At 43.2% G+C, this 23,996-nt stretch overlaps 1 protein-coding gene across 1 annotated transcript in view; it reads left to right on the top strand.

The window, feature by feature from the left end:
* Positions 1–302: 302 nt before the first annotated feature.
* The window catches only part of AKR1D1 (aldo-keto reductase family 1 member D1), a 74,935-nt gene continuing 51,241 nt past the window's right edge, over positions 303–23,996 (top strand). Inside the window, exon 1 of the mRNA XM_056123995.1 lies at positions 303–458. Within this exon, the coding sequence (XP_055979970.1) occupies positions 366–458 (93 nt within the window). The 5' untranslated portion in view covers positions 303–365. The remainder of the gene's footprint in view (positions 459–23,996) is intronic.

The raw sequence follows: 23,996 nt of genomic DNA, 5'->3' as shown, positions 1-23,996 counted from the left end.
AACTAAAAGAAAGGGAAAGAATTCCAAGAGACTATTGTTATGCCAAATGACTAATTAACTGTTTTCAATATTTTCTTTTGCACAGAAGTGTGCATAAACTCTGTGAATTATTTACATGCCTATAAAGTTCAAAGGACAACCTTATTAAGACTGTTCAGAATAAGCGCTTCTTTCTTTTTTTCTTTTTCTTTTTTTTTTTTTTAAAGCAGATTGAGAAACAGTCCTGTTTACTCTCTTTTTCTCCTCCCACTACTCCCTCTGGCCCTCCTTTCTGTTTTAAATAGGACCTAGGACAGCTTTTCCAAAGGACTCTTCCTGTGGTGGCAGAACTGCTCTACGGAGTGCAAGTCCTGACTCTCTCCCAGATGGAACTCAGTGCTGCCAATCACCGAATACTCCTCAACGATGGGAACAGCATTCCTATTATTGGACTTGGGACCTTCTCAGATCCTAAATCAGTAAGTGTCCCTCTATTTCTTCAAACTTTACTAAAACATAATCTTCAGTGCGTTTTCCATTGATCTTGTAAAAATCAGCACTGATAGCAAACCTGTGACAAAAACCAAGTGGCACAGTTTGAGAGTTGGAAAACTCGGGCTAGTTGGAGAACTCAACTCTCTGGATGAGAATATAGAAGAAGGAATTATCAAGCCTGTCACCTACAAAGCCAGAGTGAGACTATCTCAGTCTTGTCCCAGTGAAAATATTGGGAGTATATTCCCAGGTTATCAAGATTACAAAGCAAGACTGTGACGTCCTAAAAGACAGTCCAAATGTGTTTTATGGTTACTCTATGTCACCCAGACTTGGGCAGATCCTTGGCACCTCCTGTTCTCTCATATTAGCCTGTTTGAAACGTGGACTGTGGTCTATTTTTGTCATCAATCTCTTTGACTTTCTTTTTAAAATGTTGGACTGAATGAGTAGATAGCTAAATGTTAAAGTATAAAGGTAAAGGTAAAGGCCCTCCCGTTGATCGTCGATTTGCTCGAGCGGGCCCAGTAATGTCTCCATTGGAGACTTTGTTGTTACTGTGTCTGGCATATTGAATGCTCTCGGTAGCTTGCCGGGCTCTCCGAGAGGAGCGGAGGAATCGAACTCGGGTCGGTCATGTTGGCCGCTTGTAAGGCGAACGCCCTACCCGCTGTAAAGTATAAGTCCTTTTTTGTTTAAAATTTACTTTGGAACTTTCTGCTTCTTTTATTGAAATTCAAATAAATGATTAGATTGAACTGAAGCACATAGAATTTCTGAGATCTTGGTCTATGAATTTTACAAGTTCATATTCAAGAAATTTTAGTTCAAGCTAACATTTTGTGAAATATTATGCGTAAATCTCATCCTACATATGAAGCATAGTATGAACATATTTTATCAATTTGCTCGAGTGGGTCCAGTAATGTCTCCATTTTGAGACTTGTTGTTACTGTGTTTGGCATATCAAATACGTCACGGGTAGCTTTCCAGGCTTTTGCCGTGAGAACGAGATACTCTCGGTAGCTTGCCAGGCTCTCCGAGAGGGGCAGAGGAATCGAACCCGGGTCAGCCAGGCTGGCCACGTGCAAGGAAAATGCCCTACCTCTGTGCTATCACTCCAGCCCAACATATTTCATATATACATATAATTATATTACATACATTAGGTTATAGAAACTTTGGGCCAGAGAGATAGTACAGCAGATAAGGCACTTCCTTGTACACAACTGACCTAGGTTTGATCCCTGGCATCTAATATGGTTCAATGAGTACCACCAAGAGTGATAGCTGGGTGCAAATCCAGGAGTAAATCCTGAGTATTGCATGGTATGCCCCCACCTCCCAAAAAAAGCAAAACAAAACAAAATAAAACCCCTCAACTGTGAAGAGAAAATAGTGTCTGCTACTTAGTCATTCAAAATCTAATCTTTAAACATTAATTACATGGCCACAAAGAGTACACTGGGTATACCTTGCATGTAAATGACATGGGTTCCACCTGTGGCACCCACTCCCTTGAACACTGCCAGGAATGACCCCTGAGCACAGATCCAGGAGTAAGCTCTGAACACTGCTGGGTGTGGTCAAACAAACAAACGAACAAGCAAGCAAACTATAGCAGGATCTGAGGGTCTCTCAGAGGCCTACATGGTAAGGATGAGGTCAGTCAGTTGCAAGTGTGATCCCCCCACAAGCAGAGTGTGATCCCATAGGCTCTGCTGTTTGGGGTCCCCAGCACAGGAGCAAAGTGTGTAATTTCTGAAGCACCTCAGCTAGGAGTGTGAGTCTAGCAATCAGATAAGTATGTGTGGCCCTGTGTTTGACCTCTGGTCATTAGAACAACAAAGTGAAGGGGACTACATTTTTTAAAAACTTGCTGTAGAGTGTCGCAAATGGGGTGGGGTTGGGACCAGATCACCCTTGACTCATAGCACAAAGTGGAGGAGGACAGGGAAGGAAAGAAATCAGGGGTGGAGGAGTAAAGGAGAACAGGAGTGCAGGGGTCAGTGTCCTTGGGTACACTGGTAATGTGGGGGAGGGGCATAGCTCTATATCCAAGTCACAGACTCAACAGCACTGATACATACTTGTACAAACTTTATAATGTGCCTGTCCAGGTGGCTGGCTGGGCAGGTGGGAAGGAATTTGGGAACAATGATGAAAGGAAGTTGACACTGGTGGTGGGATTGGTGCTAGAATATTCTATGTACTAAAATTTAAGTATCAATAGGTTTGTAAATAGGGATTCTTATATAACTCCCCCTCCCCCCCGAAAAAAAATCCTCCAAAAACCCTAATTATAGAAAGGGCTGGAAGAGAGTACAGGAGTTAAGGCCTCCACTTTGTGTGCAGCTGGTCTCAGTTTTATCCCTGGCACAACTGGTCCCCCAAGCATTGTGAGCTGCAGTCCTAGAGGCCCCTGAACGTGTGTGTGTGGCCTGAGTAATGCCAAGCACTGCAGAATTGCAGCAGCAGTGTCATCCTCATGCTTTCACATAGAATAGTCAGCCAAGTTGACGGACCAATGAGGATGGGCCTAGGCTTCTGGAGCACAGCATGGGTGATTCAAAAACAGACTAACAAAAATCCACCCAAATTATTTGTAGAATACTAGTGAAGATTTAAAAAAAAGCCATCCTATGACTGTAAACAGGATGTCTCTGAAAAATAAGAGATGAAATAGTTAAAGTGGACTCAAAGATTGAAGTAGGTGTCTTTTAATCAGTAAATCTGAACGTGAGTCAGAGTGATAGTACAGCCTTGCCTAGCATGAAGCCAACCTGGATTCAATTCCCGGCATCCTATTTGGTCCCCTGAGCTGGTCAGGAGTAAACCCTGAGCACTGCCAGGTGTGACCCCCAAACAAAAAAAATTTTTTTAAATGTATGTATGTATGTACTTATAAGAAAATTACCTTCCTTCTTTGCAATGGAAGGTTAATGCAAATCAGCAGAATGAACAGTGGTATGCATAACAATGCTATTAAAATATGAATAAATATTGTAAAACTAAGCATGAGTTAGGTAGAGAAGTGGGACCAAAGAGAAGTATCGCAGGAAGTAAGAGAAGTCTAGAGATACGATATTTGATTTTCTCAGAGAAAGCCAAGCCCACTGTTGCTGGCACATGGAATTAATGTTAGAGATGATGATAGCAGGGAATGGAAATGTCAGTTGAGATTATGTGAGAGAGGACCTTAAATGCCCAAAATTTGGAAGTGAATTCTAAAGAAAGAAAATAACAATCAAAATTTAAAAAACACAGGAAGACCATCATTGGCTTGGAGGAGAATTTTACAGATATCAACTTAGTGATCAATTGTCTCACAGTCCACTCTCCACTTTTAATTACCCAGTTCCTTTGTTTGGTAATGCAAAGGAGAATCACTGTTGCAACGTTAAAATTCTGCGTCAAAGAAACTATTCTTACTTTCGCAATTGTTCCTTACCTTGCTTGGCTCTAATCACATCTAAGCAAAATCTCCTAAATCTGTATTTTCCTATTTTGTTTGTGTTGTATCACTCAATAATTGTGGGCTAGATACATCTGAACTCTGTGGGTATTAAACACACACAAACACACACACACACACACACAGGTTGTCAGACCTCACCAATGGTATTCTGATTCTCTCTAAAGGTAGATTATCTGAGGGTTCTTTAAGAAGCCCACGAATCTGCAGATATTCCTTGCATAATTCTGTTGAGCAAACAGTATGTATTCACTCTTCTATAGGTACCACCAACTCTACATGACCAAATATACTCACCACCTCTGCTTTCCTCCCAAATATTTCTAGCCCATAATATACCACTGTTACCCACCCAAAACAGAAATATTATTCCTTCATTCGGTCTTTGTTCTCTTTTTCTCCACATTAATCCAGTAATGGCAGAGTCATTGCATAATTTATGTCAGAAAACATTTACTCAATCACACGCTCTTCTTCATCCCCAATGTCACTGTTTTAGTTTAGTTTAGGGTTCTTATTTGTCTTAGGGCTCATACGTGTGTGTGTGTGTGTGTGTGTGTGTGTGCGCGTGCGTGCGCGTGTGTATGTGTATATGTGTTTTTAGGAAAAAGTTGTTGAAATTTATTTAGAAATATTTGAGGGTATTGATAAGGATAAGCACATGTTCAAGAGAGCATAGGCTTCTCCAGAGTGGAAATAGGCAAGCAAAGAAACAAGCAAGTGAAATATGTATAAAGAGGAGAACTTTGGCTTGAGGAGCAAGCTTCTTTCAATTTTGTCCCCCTTCCCTTAATTATCTAGGTAGGAACTATCATATCACACTTACACACAAACATGGTCATTTCATGATCCTTCTCTACTGAATTATTCCAGTGGTTCCCTAGCAGTTATAGGACAGAGTCTACCTTGCATGTTTATTGATTATTGCATGTCTACCTTGATTGTTCTGCCAAGAACTGTGTGTCCTTCTGTCCAACATCATCAGAACCTATTCTTCTGCCTCCCCTTGCATGTAAGACATAGAAAACTGCTTCTTAAACAACTTCCCTATCTCTATACCTTTGCCCCTTCTGTCCAGCATCAAAACACCCTCTTCTTCCACCTCCCCCCTGTGTGTAAAACATAGACAATTGCTTCTTGAACGATTTTCCTATCTCTATACCTTTGAACATAGCTGTCCTCAACCCGGAATACCCTTTCTCTTGATTTATCCTGCTAAACCTTCAAGACTACTCTAGGATACCTCTTCTCTGGAACCCCTTTTTCAGCTACCACTATTAGCTCTTCTTCATATTTTCATGGGTCCTCTTTTAGTTTGGATTTACTATGTAACACTGTAATCTGGACCAGGGAGATAGCTCACAGGGCTGAAAATACATGCAAAAGACTGGGATCCATTTCTGACAACCTGACCATTGAACTGGGAGTAATTTCAGTGCACTACCAGATGTGGCTCCAAACAAAAACAAACATCATTAAATTTCTGCAATCTTCTTACAATCTTATGAAATCAGTAGTAAGAAGGTCATGTATTATTTATCTTGATTTTTCCAGTGCAGGACTGAGTACATAAAGGCTATTTGCCTTATGTGTGTCAGATTTTTGAATGAGTTTTTAAAAGTGAGTATGTGCCTCTGACATGATGGAGGTTTAAGGAGATGCAACAACAAAAATTAACATTTTCTGAACACTTAACCACATGCCAAGGACTCTTAAGTATTTGATAGTACATGTGTTTTCCATTTTAATTCTGCAACATTGTCCTCCTGTTGTTCATCGATTTGCTCGAGCGGGCCCAGTAATGTCTCCATTGTGAGACTTCTTGTTACTGTGTTTGGCATATTGAATACTCTCGGTAGCTTGCCGGGCTCTCTGAGAGGGGTGGAGGAATCGAACCCAGCCCAGCTGAGCCAGGTTCGATTCCTCTGCCCCTCTTGGAGAGCCCGGCAAGCTACCAAGAGTATCTTGCCCGCACGACAGAGCCTGGCAAGCTACCCATGACGTATTCAATATGCCAAACACAGTAACAACAAGTCTCAAAAAAATGGAGACGTTATTGGGCCAGCTCGAGCAAATCGGTGAACAACAGGAGGATAGTGACAGTGTTCTCAGGACCCCTTTTCGCCAGGCAAAACACTGCAGGAAATGCTTTGTCCCCTGGCTGATGAGACATTCACGTTTGGTCGTTGTGTGTTCTGCAACATTATGAAATAAATACCATTTAAGACCATTTTCCAGATAATAAAAAAATACCAGGGAGCATAGGGGAAGAATGGGGATGAGTTATAAATTTATAACGCTATAGAATAAAACTAGGTTTTGAGTGAAAAGAGTTTAGAATCAGATACTCTGCTCTGAATCCTTATGCTATATTTCCTACTTCAAATACCCTATGCTAAGGAATCTATATATTTTTAAAGAAAGAGGGTTTTGATGTGTAGTTCTGGGTATGTTAAAACAACTGAAAATCTATACCCTGAAAACATCAAGGACAGGGGCTGGAGCAATAGCATAGCAGTTAGGGTGTTTGCCTTGCATGCAGCTGGCCCCAGGTTCGATTCCCAGCACCCCACATGGTCCTCCGAGTACCACCAGGAGTAATTCCTGAGCTGGAGTAACCCCTGTGCATCGCTGGTTGTGAGCCAAAAAGTAAAAATAAAATCAAAGAAAAAGAAAAGAAAAGATTTTGGGGGACTGGAGCGATAGCACAGTGGGTAGGGCGGTTGCCTTGTATGGGGCTGACCTGGGTTCGAGTCCTAGCATCCCATATGGTCCCCTGAGCACCGCCAGGAGTAATTCCTGAGTGCAGAGCCAGGAGTAGCCCCTGTGCACAGCCGGGTGTGACCCAAAAAGCAAAAACAAAAACAAACAAAAACATCAAGGATAATTCTACTTGCTGCTCCACCATTCCAGATAAAGTTTGCCTCAGGCTCTTCTCATTAGGTCTAATCCAGACCAGGAGGCAGAGCCCTTCCTTTGAGTTAGCTCCCAGTGGCCTTCCACACCTGGCCTGCACCATATAAATGAGCCCACACCATGACTCCTGACCTGTTCATGCATCTGCACAATAGACATTTTCAACAAATTACATGCTTCTCACAGTTATTCCTCCTGTCGTTTGATGAAGATGGGCAGAGGAGAAAGAGAGCAACTCCAGCTTAATCCCTCAGTATCTTCCAGTGGGTCGAACTGCAAACACTCATCCCCAGCACAGCAAGAACACTAAGAACACTAGAAAAACCCAGAGGGGAAAACATGGAGAAGTTCACTGAGCCTAATGAGTGAAAACAGTATCACCAAAGATATAAACAACATCAGTAAATCTTCAGACAATGAGAGAGAGAGAGAGAGAGAGAGAGGGAGAGAGAGAGAGAGAGAGAGAGAGAGAGAGAGAGAGAGAGAGAGAGAGAGAGAGAGAGAGAGAGAGACTGGGGAGTGGGGTGGGGGCTGATGGGAAGGAAACTGGGGACACTGGTGCTGGGAAATGTACACTGGTGGAGGGATGGGTGTTGGAACACTATCACTGAAACCTAATCATGAACAGTTTTGTAAGGGTCTATCTCACAGTGATTCAGTTAAATAAAATAAAATAAAAATTTAAAAATCTTCAGACAATGTCTTTAGTGACACTCTGATGAGGATGTTCAACAAATTTCAAAGAAATGATAGCTCAAGTAGTCAGGAAAGCAAAAGAAAGGACGAGAGCACAGAACCAAGAGTAGCTCCTGAGTACTGTCAGGTGTGGCCTGATCACATCCTCCAAAGAATATATAACTCTCCATTTTGCTATTGGTGTGTATTTATATTGCTTCAAGTTTGAGGTTTTACTGAGGTTTTACATTATTGCTACAAAATCTCCTGCATAGATCTTACTACAATTCACTGGAAGATCAACTGGTATCTCTGATCACGATCACAATCATTCTGTTGTTTGTCGATTGCCTCGAGCAGGCACCAGTAACATCTCCTTTGTCCTAGCCCTGAGATTCTAAAAAGTGCCACATTCAAGGCTCTTTCAGGGTTAGGAGAATGAGACCCATCATTGTTACTGGTATTTGGCATATTGGGTATGCCACGGGGAGTTTGCCAGACTCTGCCATGTGCTGGTATCTCCAGTTTTATTTTATTTGGGGAAAGGGTTTCCCAGAAGTGTGAGACCCACCAGGGATACTTTTAGCAGAGCTTGGGACGTCATAGTAAGCTGGGATCAAGTCCTGACCCTGCGTATGCCAGGCATCCATTCTAACCTTTTATGGTATTTCCCTGGCATGAGTAGCTTTAATTTTGCGGGAGTGGAAGGGTGGGGGGGGGGGGGTCACACCGCCTGTGCTCAGGGCTCTCTTCTTACAGGCAGGGGGTCTGTATGGGGTTCCAGGGGCCAAGTCCAGATCAGTCTTGTGTAAAGCAAGAGCTTCACCCTCTACTATCTCTCTAGCAGTAGCTTAAATTTTAATAGATGATGTCAATGTAGGTAATTTCAAGAGAAGTCCTAGGTTCTCTACTCCGCATCCTCACCAACATGTGCATCCCTGGAATCTTTTCAGTTGGGTTTTCATATCCTTTACTGTGAATGATACAAACGAATCATTCACGTTCTTGATGCTATTTGCATTTATTTTACAAAATGACTTGATTTCTTTACATTTTATTTGTTTTTAAGTTTTTGACTGTTGAACTTGGTGGAATTCAGTGGATACTCCTGACTCTGTGCTCAGATGACATGTGACCCCTAGCAATGCGGGGGTGGGGGGTGGGGGGGAGGGGAATGACCATATGTGGTACTGGAGATCCAACCAGAGTCAGCCACAAAACAAGTGCCTTAATCCCCTGTACTATGTGTACAGTGGCCACACTCCCAGATTTCTCATTTTTAGTGATAGGATAGATATTTAAATTACTTGGCTCTGAATAATTTTATCTCTGAAATGTCTTTTCCAGTCTTCCTTTACACTTTAATCCAGTGGTGTCTTGAGAACAATGTCTTAGTCCTATGAGCTCACATTTATCACTCTTCACTTGGCATCGCTACTTCTATAGTTTAAGAAATCCTACTTTTGGGGACTGGAGAGGTAGTTTAATGGGCTAGGTGCATGCTTTGCATCCCGAGATCCGTTTATAATTCCAGGCACCACATGATTTCCTGAGCACCTACTGGAGCAACCCACAGGTACTAAGCTGGGAGTAAGCCCTGAGTATCAGTGGGTGCTCTCTCACCTGCCTCACCCCACCTCCACCCACCTCACCCCGCCCCCACCTGCAAACGAAACAGTTAAAATCCATTTTTTAAAAATTATTCCAAGTGTTTTAGATAGGGTTATCTGGACATCAACCTCTGGGAAGCAGATTTGAAAGTAGGAAGCTTTTTGGGAGGTGCTCTGGGAAAGCAAATTTTCCAGGGAGAAAATAAAGCAGGCAGGGGCTGGAGCAATAGGACAGCGGGTAGGGCGTTTGCCTTGCACGCGCCCAACCCAGGTTCGATTCGCAGCATCCCATATGGTCCCCTGAGCACTGCCAGGGGTAATTCCTGAGTGCAGAGCCAGGAGTAACCCCTGTGCATCGCCAGGTGTGACCCCCCCAAATAAAAAGTGAAAAAAAAAAAAGAAAAGAAATCAGGCAGTGAATAGTGTTGCATTGCTTTGTGGTTGCTCCAAAAATCAGCAGAAAGTTCTGAGTTGGAAGGGCGCCATAGGGTCACACGCAGTGTTGGTAGAGACCAGACTTTTACACCTTCAGGCCAAGAATAGGGAAAATCAGCTGTGAGTTGTCAGAAAACCACTTACTGGTAGTGTAGCAATGGCACCTTTGCCCGCCACCCTCCATGTGAGTGTTCCATGACATCTACAACAATCTGCCTCAGGGAGTAGCTTGTTCAGATTCTGCTGGGTTTCTTTCCTAAGGGCAACGTAGAAGTGGTAGGATTGTAGGAAGAAGACAGATCCTGCCACACAAGATTCCTTTGGGTGCAGCTAACGCATAGGATCTTGCTCTGAGGCTACTCATTTCCCAGCACTTTAAGCCAATTTCTGGTCTAGGTGACAGACATCATGTCCTAGGTATTCATCTGAGTTGCCTGAGTTCCCAGTCATCTTATTATTCTTAGATCATGCTGCAGCAATTGTCTATTTATTGTGAAAATTAGTAAGAGGGATATCATTTGGTGGCTGAGGTGTGAAACATTTCCTTCCCTGCTCCACTGTGTACAACCCTCCTTCCTCTAATCATGAGGAGAATTTACTTCTGCCAGTTGGGGGACTTCTCTCCTTAAATGCCCAACTCTTAAAATAAGGGTAGAAAACATATATATACATGTTTTCTAATATATATGCATATATATTATAGTGATAATTTTCAATAGCACAAAATACTGGAGATTGTAACTATAATGGGGTTTTGTGCCATCATTTTTACAAAATAAGCATTGCCTATAGGCCACCATTGACCTAGCAGTTCTAAGGACTCTAGCCTTAGTCCTTGCCTTTCTTTTCTGCTGTTACTTTTTTCTTTGGTTAGTCTTTGAACACAAAAGCGTTATTTGTGGTTCTTCCCCTTGTATTAAAAGTAACTTTACATTTCATCTCAAGTGATCAATATGATCTACAAACTCTGATATTTCTGAGATTGTATTAGCATTTTGTATTTTAAGTTTTACTTCTAGGGAAGTCAAAAGTGCATTTACTCCTTCCCTTGTAAATTTCAGGATTCTGCTGCAGATTCCTCTTCCACTGTGGGTTGCCATATTTTGTATTATTATCTATAATCTCTCATTTTATGAGTTTGTTTTACTTTAATTTTTGTTCAAGTTCCATTAATCAGAAATTGTTATGCTGTCAATTAACCAAAGATATTTCTAGCATTCCTGGTCTGTGAGACTCTCTTCCAGGTATCTGATATTTGTCACTATGCATCCTTACTTTCTGAAGCTGTTTGTATAGCCAGGTAACTATAATATGTGATTCATAACTTACTTGTACGTGCTGTAAACTACAAGTCCATAATACCTCCTAATTTTTTTTTTGAGGAAACTCCATGTTTTCTTTGTTTCTTGCTGTAAATGACTTTGTTTAACTTTCCTTGAAATAATCATGTTTGTAACCCCTTATCTTAAAATGTCCTTATTAGACTGTGGCCCCAATGTCATTGGTGTACTTGGTGCCATGATTTAAGTGTTCTTTCCACACTGCTAATATGTAATACTGAGCATACATCAGAAGGATGAGTTTGCAGAAATACCCTAAAAAAAAACTTGTGAAACCATCGTTCAATGCTGATGTTGTCGGACATCCTAGCTGTCAGGACTCAGCCCCGCAGTGAAGAAAACCTCCTTGCTCCATCACCATACACTTTGTTTTGGAGTGTTTGATTAAGCAAACTTTGGTTACAACATATTCTCTTACCTTCTCAATAGCAGTAACTTTCAACTGGACTAGAGGGGAAAAAATAGTCTTCTATAGTTTCCTCTATCCGGATCAAGACTGGATAGTCACTAGAAAGACTAGAGTAGAGATATTGTGTTTTACTCATCCTACAACAAATCAATACCTATGAACCACAGAGTTTTCAGGTCTGCTATGACTCTTCAGGAATTCGCATAGAACACCAAAAGATACACATATAGTAAGTTCATAGCATTTGTGAACAAGAAAGATCATTCTTTACATGAGGTCAATACAAATCTATAAGTAGGACTACACCTCTCCCCCATGCCCAAACCTAAAGGATTATTTGAAAAAAATTTAATTTGTTTGTATTCTTTTTTTGTCTAGGGGACACACTTGACTGTATTCAGCACTTACTCTTTTTTCTTTTAATTTAACTTTTATTAAATTAACCATGGGGTACAGTTGTAGACTTACAAACTTTCGTGCTTGGGTTTCAGTTATACAATGATTGAGTACTCATTCCTCCACCAGTGCCCATTCTCTACCACCAATGATCCCAGTAACCCTCCCACCCCCCAACCTATTTCCCCCACCTCCGCCCCACCTCTGTGGCAGGGAATTCCCTTTTCTTCTCTTTCCTTTAGGATGTTTTGGTCATACAATGTTTGAGTACCCATCCCTCCACCAGTGCCCATTCTCCACCACCAATGTTTCCAGTATCCCTCCCGCCACCTTCCCTTCTCCCCTTCCCTTCCCCCCTCCCCCCAGGCTCTGTGGCAGGCACATTACCCGCTGTATTCTATCTTTGGCGATCTATCTTTGGTGATCACTACTGAAGGCACCTTTGATCCTGACCTGCAGAGTCCAGTTGCAAAGTATGAAATAAACACCGCAAAGACTTGTCTGGTTGCAAATTAGCCTTCACAGCCCCAAGCCAGGTAATACTCTGACCATTTATTAAACACAAACTCTGCTCTCCCACTCAGTTCCCTGGTTCCAGATAGTGAATCACTGTTTGCCTAAATAGTACATCAAGAACGGTTACGGGGTATGTCAAGAGCAAACCTTAAAATATTTCCATAGCTGTGGTCATAGGTAATACACAATCAGCAAGTAGCTTTCAAAGCATAGTATCAAAGTCATGGTGATTTCCTATTCTACATTTTCATTGGCTAACATTTGCTGCCCCTAAAATATTCTAAACTAGACTTATACATGTTTTTTCCTGGAAGTGATAACACAGCGGGTAGGGTGTTTGCCTTGCATGGGGCCAACCTGGCTGACCCAGGTTCGAATCCTTCGCCCTTCCACCTCCATCCCATCCCACTCCCTGCCTCTGTGGCAGGTACAGTCCTTCTTACTCTCTCTCTAATTTGGGACATTATGGTTTGCAATATAGATACTAAGAGGCTATTATGTTTGGTCCTTGGTCTACTTTTAGCACATATCTCCCATCCTAGACGATCCCTCCAATCATCATTTACTTAGTGATTCCTTCTCCATCCCAACTGCCTTTTCCCCCAGCACGTAGGGCCGGCTTCCAAACCATGGTGTGATCCACCTGGCCCTTATCTCGATTGTCCTTAGGTATTAGTCTCATATTATGCTACTTTATAATCCCACAAATGAATGCAGTCATTCTATACATGGAGATGGACTTTTGTGGCAGGCACATTCCCTCTCTCTCTCTCTCTCTCTCTCTCCCCTTCTCTGTGTTATGGTTTGCAATACAGGTACTAAGCAGCCATCATATTTGATCCATAGTCTACTTTCAGCACACATCTACCATCCCAAGCAAGCCCTCCAACCATCATTTACTTAGTGGTTCCTTCTCTATCCCAGCTGCCTTTCCCCCCTGCATATGAGATTGGCTTCCAAGCCATGGAGCAATCCTTCTGACCCTTATCTTTGCTATCTGTAGGTGTCATTCTCCTATTATGTTACTTTATATTCCACATATGAGTGCAGTCATTCTATATCTGTCCCTCTCTTTTTGACTCATTTCACTTAGCATGATACTCTCCATGTTGATCCACTTGTATACAAATTTCATGATTTCATCTTTTCTAATAGCTTCATAATATTCCATTGTGTGGATATACCAAAGTTTCTTTAACTGGTCATCTGTTCTCAAGCATTTGTTTTTTCCCAGATTCTGGCTATTGTAAATAGTGCTACAATAAACATACAAGTGCAGATGTCATTTCTACTGTATTTTTTTTTTTTTTTACATTTCTGGGATATATTCCTAGAAGTGGTATTGCTGGGTCAAATAGAAGCTCAATTTCTCGTTCTTTGAGAAATGTCTATATTGTTTTCCAAAAAGGCTGAATCAGTCGGTATTCCCATCAGCAATGAAGGAGAGTCCCTTTCTCCCCACATTTGTGCCAAAACCGGTTGCTTTGTTCTTTTGGATGTGGGCAAGTCTTTGTGGTGTAAGATGATATCTCATTGTTGTTTTGATCTGCAGCATCACGATCATGATCATCCTGTTGTTCGTCGATTGCCTCAAGTAGGCACCAGTAATGTCTCCTTCGTCCTAGCCCTGAGATTTTAAAAAGTGCTCTTTCGGGGTTACAAGGCTCTTTCAGGGTTAGGAGAATGAGACCCGTCATTGTTACTGGTATTTGGCTTACTGGGTATGTCACAGGGAGTTTGCCAGACTCTGCCGTGTGGGCAGGTTACATTTGGTAGCCTGCCATGTTGTCCAAAGTAAGAATGAGATAATAAGATGTCGCGCGGCCGCAAATGCGACCACTCACTTCTGGGAGCTGTATTTTACAGTCTCTGGGTCTTGGGCGTTGATGGGATTACATGGCTCCAGGGGGCCAGTTGGTGGGTGTGACTCCTGCCTACTGGAAGATGGAGGACCTGGTTGGAGGATGCTCAGCCCTGATCCGAGCAGGCTAGGAGATCCCAACCCCAGGACCCGCATGCCTTTGTTTCTCTGCCGGTACCTTCATGCTTGTGGAGAGTGGTCTCAGCATGGTTGTGGCTGGTTCTGGAGGTCTTCGGCTGCCAGAGCTCTGTTTGGGGCAGGGAGGGAAACTCAACCTGACTCCCTCCAAGGGGCCCCAGCGAGGATGGCCAGGCGCGAGGGCAGGAGACTGTGCTGTTCTCTCCCGGGAGCTGTGTTTGATCTGCATATCCCTGATGATTAGTGATGAAGAGCTTTTTTTTTTGTTTTTAGACTAGAATACTGTATATATTTTATTTTATTTTTTATCTTCTTTTTTAATTTTTATTAGTGAAGCACCATGAGGTACAGTTGTAGATTTACAAAATTTTGTGCTTGGGTTTCGATTATACAATAATCAAACACCCATCCCTCCACCAGTGCCCATTTTTAATCACCATGGATCCCAGTATCCCTCCCACCCCCACCCCCCCATCCTACCCTGCCTCTGTGGCAGGGCATTCCCTTTTGTTCTCTCTCTCCTATTGGGTGTTGTGGTCTGCAAAAGAGGCATTGAGTGGCAATCATGTTTGGTCTATAGTCTACTTTCAACATGCATCTCCCATCCTGGGACAATCCTCCAAACACCCTTTATTTGGTGCTCCCTTCTCTATCTAAGCTGCCTTTTCTCCTAACATGCCCGGCTGGCCTCTAAGTCATGAAGTAATCCTCCTGGTACTTATCTCAGCTATTCTTGGGTATTAATGTCCTGTTTTGTTACTTTTTGTCCCCCAGATGAATGCAATCTTTTTATGTCTGTCCCTCTCTTTCTAACTAATTTCACTTAGCATGATACTTTCCATGTAATACCACTTGTATGTAAATTTCATGACTTCATCTTTTCTAACAGCTACATAGTACTCCATTGTGTAGATGTACCAAAGTTTCTTTAACCAGTCATCTGTTCTTGGGCATTCAGATTTTTTCCAGATTCTGGCTATTGTAAATAGTGCTGCAATGAACAAACAAGTGCAGATGTCACTTCTACTATACTTTTTTGCCTCTCTGGGATATATTCCTAGGAGTGGTATTGCTGGGTCAAATGGGAGCTCAATTTCTAATTTTTTGAGAATCGCACATACTGTTTTCCAAAAGGGCTGAACCAGTCAGCATTCCCACCAGCAGTGAAGGAGGGTCCCTTTCTCGCCACATCCACGCCAACACTGGTTGCTTTTGTTCTTTTGGATGTGGGCCAGTCTCTGAGGTGTGAGATGGTATCTCATTGTGGTTTTGATCTGCATCTCCCTGATGATTAATGATGTAGAGCATTTTCTCATGTGCCTTTTTGCCATTCGGATTTTTTCTTTGAGAAAGTTTCTGTTCATTTCGTTGCCCCACTTTTTTTATGGGGTTGGATGTTTTCTTCTTGTAGAGTTCAACCAGTACTTTATATATCCTTTTTATCAACCCCTTGTCAGATGTGTATTCAGCGAATATACTTTCCCATTCTGTAGACTGTCTTTGTATTTTGGTCATTGTTTCTTTTGAGGTGCAGAAGCTTGAAGAGATTTTTTTTCCATGTGCCTTTTGGCCATTCATATTTCTTCCTTGAGAAAGTTTCTGTTTATTTCATCGCCCCATTTTCAGATGGGGTTGGATGTTTTTTTCTTGTAGAGTTCAACCAGTGCCTTGTATATCCTTGATATCAACCCCTTATCAGATAGGTATTGGGTGAATATCCTTCCCCATTCTGTAGATTGTCTTTGTATTTTGGTCACTGTTTCTTTTGAGGTGCAGAAGCTTTTTAGTTTAAGATAGTCCCATTTGTTTATCTCTGTTTACACTTGGTTGGTCAGTGACGTGTCATCTTTGAAGATATCGTTAGCCTCAATATCGTGGAGGGTTTTGCTGACCTTGTCTTCAATGTACTTTATGGATTCTGGTCTGATATTGAGGTCTTTAATCCATTTTGATCTGACTTTTGTTCATTGTGTTAGGTCAAGGTCTAAGCCCATTTTTTTGCATGTGGTTGTGCAGTTATGCCAGCACCATTTGTTAAAGAGTCTTTCCTAGCTTCACTTCACATTTCTTGCTCCCTTATTGAAGATTAGATGTTCATACATTTGCGATTGTGTGTAGGAATATTCCACTCTGTTCCATTGTTCTGCAGCTCTGCCTTTGTTCCAGTACCATACTGCTTTAATTATTACCGCTTTGTCGTAGAGTTTGAGGTTGGGGAGGGTGATGACTCCCATTGTCTTTTTCCCAAGAATTGTTTTAGCTATTCGTGGGGGCTTATTGTTCCATATGAATTTCAGGAGTGCTTGATTCATTTCTTTGAAGAATTTCATGGGTATCCTTATGGGGATCACATTGAATCTGTATAGTGCTTTGGGGAGTATTGCCATTTTCACAATGTTAATTCTCCCAATCCATGAGCAGCAGATGTGTTTCCATTTCCTCGTGTCCTCTTTTGTTTCTTTAAATAGTATTTTGTAGTTTTGTTTGTACAGGTCCTTTACCTTCTTTTTAAGCTGATTCAGAGGTACTTGATTTTTTGAGGGGTGATTGTGAATGGGATTACCTTTCTCATATCACTTTCTTCTCTTTTATTATTTGCATATAGGAAAGACAGGGAGTTCTGGGTATTAGTTTTATAGCCTGCAACTTTACTGTATGAGTCTATTGTTTCTAGGAGTTTCTTGGTAGAGGCTTGGGGTTCTCTAAATGTAGTATCATGTCATCTGCAAATAGCCAGAGATTGATTTCTTCCTTTCCTATTTGGATGCTCTTGATGTCTTTTTCTTTCCTAACTGCTATGGCAAGTACTTCCAGTACTATATTGAATAGAAGTGGTGAGGGTGGGCATCCTTGTCTTGTACCCATTGAGGTTTGCTGTAGGCTTGTGGTAGATGGCTTGACTGTTGCGGGGGGCCCTGCCAGACCACTCTTCGGCCCACGGAGGTGGCCCTAGGATCCATAGGTGCAAGGAGGGACCAACCGAATGAAGACGCGAGACACAAGAGACAGAGTGCAGTTTAGAAACAGAGATAAAGGGACAGGACAGGACAGGCTTTATTCAGGGCAGCAGGGGTATTATATACTTTGCGACACAGGAAACTATGCTTACATCACAGAAGGCAATTACATCACTAGGTCTTATCATATATTGTTAGGAGAGTTACAAAAACTACATGTTTCACGTGCTTGATTAGTCAGTGTCAGTTACTTCTTATTCTTGGGCTAGCTGTGACAAATATTTTCTTTTAGATAAGCATACATAGCTCATAGGCTGTGGTCAGAGCAGGTGCAGTACCAGATTTGCGCTAGTCAGGACCTGCTTGTTCAGGGTCACGTAGGCCAAGATAACCAAACATAGCACAGGCACGAAGGGCCCTGGTCAGTTAAAGGGACAGCTTCCACAGACTATATTAAAGGTTACTTAAATTCCCATTTTGCTTAGAGTTTTCATCAAAAACGGGTTCTGGATCTTGTCAAATGCTTTCTCTGCAACTATTGATATGATTATATGATTTTTACCTTTTCTTTTATTAATATGATGAATTAAATTGATTGACTTGCGAATGTTAAAGCATCCTTGCATCCCCGGGATGAATCCCACTTGGTTGTGGTATATGATCTTTTTGATGAATTGTTGGATTCTATTTACTAATATTTTATTGAGGATCTTTGCATGCATATTCATCAGGGATATTTACCTGTAATTTTCTTTTTTGTAATGTTTCTGTTTGCTTTTGGTATTAGTGTGATATGTGCCTCATAGAAACTGTTTGGGAGAGTTTCTGTTTCTTCAATTTCCTGGAAAAGTTTGAAAAGGACTGGCAATAGGTTCTCTTTAAATGTTTGGAAGAATTCACCAGTGAATCTATCTAAACTGGGGCTTTTGTTTTGGGAAAGACTTTTTAATTACCGTTTCAATTTCCTTGATGGTGATTGGTCTATTCAGGTATTCCAAATCTTCTTGGCTCAGCCTTGGGAGGTTATGGGGATCCAGGAATTTATCCATTTCTTCAAAGTTCTCTTGTTTTGTGGCATACAGACTTTGAAAATAATCTCTGATGATCTTTAGAATCTCGTTTTCTGTTGTGATGTCCCCCTTTACATTTCTGACTCAGTTTATATATTTTTTCCTTTTTAGTGTAGGAGTACTGCTATTTATTCAGCCACTGATTAGCTGATAAAATTGGGCATGAACTCCACCTTATTTTTTTTTCATAACTTTATTTATTTATTTTTCTTCTTATATTTATTTATTGAATCACTGTGGGAAAAGTTACTAAGCTTTCAGGTTTAAGTCTCGGTCATGCAATGATCAAACACCTTTCCCTTCACCAGTACTCATTTTTCACCACCAAGAACCTCAATATACCCCCCTTCCACCCCTCCTAATGCCTGTGAGGCAGATGATTTCCACTTCACTCTTCTCTACATTGATTACATTCATTATTTTGACAAAAGATGTACCATTAATGTTTAGAATTCGCCCTCCCCCCAACAATCAGAATTGCTGAAAAGGCATTGTGAAATACTTTGTTTTCTATAGCTGGTTATGAGAATCATATAATCTTGCGTGGCCACAATAGCAGCCTTGTGATTCTGGATTTCTGCAAAGAGCCAGATAATTACGAGATTGGTTTCTGTGTGACTGGTCTTATGGCTGTGCCAGAGAGCTGCTCGTGGGGTGAACTCGTGACTTCGGTAGGGCATGAAGGATGAGCCAGTACCATCCCCCTTCCCATGAGTCAAGGCTGGCTCATTCCTGGCTTTTCAATAAGCTCTGAGGTGGCCACCTTGCTGCCAGGTGGGAAAAAGGCGTAAGGGAGCAGCACCCTTCCCCTCCCGGGGAGGCATGGAGCCATAGTTTAATGCATGGTCCATTCACTTTTCTGCTTGTGGCAGAAGGATTAAGTCCTTTTGCCTCTGGAGCCATGACCGTGTCAGAGAGCCGCTTGTGGGGGCAACTCATGACCTTGGTAGGGTGTGAAGGACGAGCCGGTACCTTCCCCTTCCCATGAGACTGCAGTTGCCCCATCACTGCTGGCTCATACCTGGCTTTCCAATAAGCTCTGAGGCAGCGGCCATCTTGTAAGTGGTCCAGATGCATTTCTGCCAAAAGTTGCTGGGTTTCGAGATTTGTTCCTGAGTCTCTGGGATCATGGCCATTAATCAGCTTGAAAAGGAGCCAGAGAGGCTGTTTGTGGGTGGCGACTTGGGGTCTTGTTGGGATGGGGAGGAAAGGGCCAGTTCCACCCCCATCTGGTGAGGCCCTGTGTATCTCATCACTGCAGGCCCAAACCTGACTGTCCAGTGGCCTCTGGAGGATGGTGGTCACCAGGCTGCCAGGGGGAACAGGCCAAGGCACAAAACCTATTCCCACCTGGAGTGGCCCAACACCAGTAACCTACTGCAGGAAAAGGACACATTTCTGCCAAAAGTCTTTGGGTCCTGATATTTGTTTCTGAGTCTCTGGGATCATGGCCGTTAAGCAGTTCAATCAGGAACTAGAGAGGCCATGCCTCCAATTATATAGCTGAGCCGGAAGTGGTTTGTGGGTGTATCTCCCACATACCTAACTTTTGGTCATTAACTTTCTTGGTAAACTTTGCCCCAAATTTTTGGGGTCTGACCAAGGGCACAGCAGCAATTTTGGGGTATCTGAAAGTCTGACGTTGCCATCAGGCTGCTGATGTACTCACCTCACAGGTACAGATTGACCTTCTGGCGGTACCATACACCCCAAGGCAATGTCCTTTTTGCATGGACATAGCAATACAGTTAATCTTATGCTTTTGTAACTTGGAAAGTAATTGACTCCGAATAATATTTACTCCTGGGCATTTGCTTTCTCAAATCAGTTGCTCTTAGTTCCTAGCACCCCCAAAGCAGGGTCCCAGTGAGGGACTGAATGGACCCAGGGCAAGCTGTGAGATACCCTGGCATCGAAATAGGCCAGGCCAAAGCATCACAATACTCAACTATAAGTTGAGAGCATGGTCATGGACAAATGCTGTCATGATCCAAAAGTAACGATGAGATTAGGACCCTGCTGGGGTTAGGAAGGCTAACCTGGCCTGAGGACTGCAGTATGGAATATATAGTGAGATGTCCTTAGGAATTACCAAACTTTAAGTTTGATATATCTCTTACTGTGCTCATACAGAGAAATATTAGAAGTACATTTACTACAACTATTTAAGCGGATTGGGCTGGAGCAATAGCACAGTGGGTAAGGCATTTGCCTTGCACACAGCTGACCCAGGTTCGATTCCTCCATCCTTCTTGGTGAGCCCATCCTGCCTGCATGGCAGACCCTGGCAAGCTCCCCATGGCACATTCGATATGCCAAAAACAGTAACAAGTCTCACAATGGAGACGTTACTGGTGCCTGCTCCAGCAACTAGAGGACAGTGCTATTTAAGTGGATTACTAGCTGAAGAAAGAAGAAAGCGACATACCCTCATTGGGATCCCACCCTTGAGCAGATTTTCTAGTCACTTAATCACTTAATCACTTAACTTCCCATTAGTCGTCGATTTGCTCGAGAGGGCGCCAGTAACGTCTCCATTTGTCCCTGTCGCGTGCTAGTGTAGCTCAATGGCATCTGTTCGCTTTGGGAACATGAAGAGCCTCAAACTGATCGTTCATGATCTTCACGAAGAAGTCTGACCTACTGGTAGGTGGGCGGCCACGCGGTCTTTTGACATCCCGTGGAATCCAGTCAGTAACAGCTCTAGTCCAGCGGTCGTCTTTAAATCTCATTACGTGACCAGCCCATCTGATTTTTGACACCTTGGCAAATGAGACAGCGTCCCTGATTCTTGATCGTCGACAGATGTCGGAACTCTGGATTCTTTCTCTCATTTGAGTGAAACGTGATATTCCAAACATAGTTCTTTCTATTCTTCTTTGGGAGACCTGAATAGCGTTCTCATCCTGTTTGCGTAGGGCCTAGGTCTCTGAGGCATATGTTAATGCAGGAAGAACAGTGGAATCAAAGAGATGTGCCCGGAGCTGGAGGTTCTTCGTCCTCTTAGCTATTTCTTCGACGTTCTTGAAGGCGTTCCAAGCCGCTCTCTTCCTCCTGCGCAGCTCGGGTGCCAGGTCATTTGTCATGTTGACTTCTCGACCTAGGTACACATAGCTGTTGAGACGGAAGCGGTCATTGAAGCCCTAGCCAATCAGGGCATTCAAGCCCAATACATCAAGATCCTCTGTGAGCTGTATTGCGGATTCACTACCAGGATCTCACCATTCTACAAAGAAGTGATTGTTGATGTCAAGAGAGGGGTGCGGTAGGGTGATACCATTTCACCGAAACTCTTCAGTGCCACCCTCGAGAACATCATGCGACGACTGGAATGGGAAGGAATGGGAGTGAAGATAGATGGTCGGCAACTACACCACCTCCACTTTGCTGATGACATTGTTTTAATAACACCAAACATCAGCCAAGCGGCACAAATGCTGGCCGACTTTGACCGTGAGTGTGGAAAGGTAGGACTACAGCTGAATCTTACAAAGACAATGTTTATGAGAAACAGCCTCGTTCCTGATGCCCCATTCGCTCTCAACGGAACGACCATCTCCGAATGCAACAGATTTTCTAGTAATCTGGAGTAATCTCCTTAGATGAGATTTTGTCCTTGAGTTAATCTCCTGGAGGAGTGGCCTTACCTCTCTGTTGATTTGCTTTGTATCACCACCCAGTGTGATTTCTATATAAACTAGGCTGTAAGAGTGTGCTGCAGAGGCTGGAAGGAGAATGAGGGAATGAGGGGGAGTCAGAAGGAGAATGAGAGGGGGAGAGAGAGAGAGAGAGAGAAAGAGAGAGAGAGAGAGAAGAAGAAGGGGAATCAGAGGAGAATGGAGAGGAGATTGGAATAAACTGCAATTGATACCACCAGCCTAGCCCTCGTTCCTTCCTTGTTCCTTCCTTCATCTGCCCATTGCTGTCAGCCTCCCTGGGGTGGGGGAAGCAGAGACTACGAACGCAAGCAGCAGGAGAGATAGAGTGCAGCAGCCCTTCAGTAAACACACAGATTGGTTTTATGGTTTCCATGTCGTTAATATCGGACTAGTAAAACTAGTATCCCCTTCCTAAGGCCTCATAGCCAAGGGCTGTGTGTGATGGAGTCCCCTGCTAATGAGCTGGAGGTCCCCCAAGGGGCAGTTTCTCTGGTCTCTGGACAGACACCATCTTGCAATTACCACCTCATGGACTTGGGAATTTATTGTTTGACTCAGTGAAATAATGTGAACGCAAAGTTGTGTATTAAAAAACAAATGAGTGTGCAGCATGGTTTCTCTCCTGCCACATGGGTTCTGTTGCCATGAGCCACTTCCCCACCCAGGCCTGCAGCTGCTGCCAACAGCTGCATGAAGGAGGGAACAGGGCCGTCAGACTGTTTGGTGAGCAGTCGTGATCGGTCACAGTTTGTTCCAACCTTGTCTTTCTCTGCCTCCTTCCATTCTCACTATTCACTCCCGTATTCCTCCTCTCCCTCGTGCTCTCTCTATCTGGTCATACAGCCATCTTCTAGAGCCCAATCTCCAAGCATTGGGAGTAGTAACTACCCCTCAGTCAGATAGCACAATCAACATATGAAAGCCCTTCTTTCTGGGGAAGCTCTTCTAAGATGAAGATCTCCTCCTGTTAGGAGATCTGTTCAAGGCATGTTTTTATCTAAGGACAATACTTCTTTCCTCAGTCCATAAACAATCATCTTCGAGTTACTTCTTTTTTTTTTTTTGACCTTTTTTTTTTTTTAATTTTATTTATTTATTGAATCACTGTGGGAAAGGTTACAAAGCTTTCAGGTTTATGTCTCAGTCATGCAAATATCAAACACATTTCCCTTTACCAATACTTATTTTTTACCATGAAGAACCCCAATAAAACCCCACCCCCCACCCCTCCCCGTCCCTGTGAGGCAGATGAATTCTAGTTAACACTCTATCTGCTTTGATTAGATTCATTGTTCCAATAAAAGATTCACCACTATTATTTAGAGTTTACCCCCCCCCCCCCCCCCCCCAAATCAGACATGCTGAAAAAGCATTGTGAAGTGATTTGCTTTCTACAGCTGGGTTCAAGAATTAAATGTTGGTTTTGGATTTCTGCTATTTTACCTATTGACCCTGGAAGTATTTCTACTGAAAGTCAGATAGTTAAGAAATTGGTTTCTGTGTTCTGGAGTCGTGGCCGTGCTGGAGAGCCACTCGCGGGGGGCAACCGGTGCCCTCGGTAGGGCGTGAAGGGCGGAGCGAAACGCCCCCCTTCCCATGAGGTTTTAGTCGCCCCCACACTCCCGGCTCATACCTGCTGTCCACAAGGCTCCCATGTGGCCGCCATCTTTCTTTCCAGAGAGGAGAGGGCGAATGGGGCAACACCCTTTCCCCTCCAGCAGACTTGATGGGCTGGATCAACGCATAGTCCATTCACTTTTCTGCTCCAAGCTGCTGGGTTCTGCATTAAGTCCTTGTGCTTCTGGGGCCATGGCCGTGCTGGAGAGCCGCTCGCGGGGGGCGACTGGTGACCTCGGTAGGCCGTGAAGGACGGACCGGAACGCCCCCCTTCCCATGAGGTTTTAGTCGCCCCCACTCCCCCGGCTCATACCTGCTGTCCACAAGGCTCCCATGTGGCCGCCATCTTTCTTTCCAGAGGGAGGAGGGCGGAAGGGAGCAACACCCTTTCCCCTCTGGGCAGAAATGATTGCCTGGATTAACGCATAGTCCTTTCACTTTTCTGCTC

Source organism: Sorex fumeus, unplaced genomic scaffold (assembly GCF_029834395.1).
Source record: "Sorex fumeus unplaced genomic scaffold, SorFum_2.1 ptg000048l, whole genome shotgun sequence".
Taxonomy (NCBI): domain Eukaryota; kingdom Metazoa; phylum Chordata; class Mammalia; order Eulipotyphla; family Soricidae; genus Sorex; species Sorex fumeus.
Note: the sequence above shows the minus strand (reverse complement) of the source record. Positions and strands in the feature narration are given on the sequence as shown.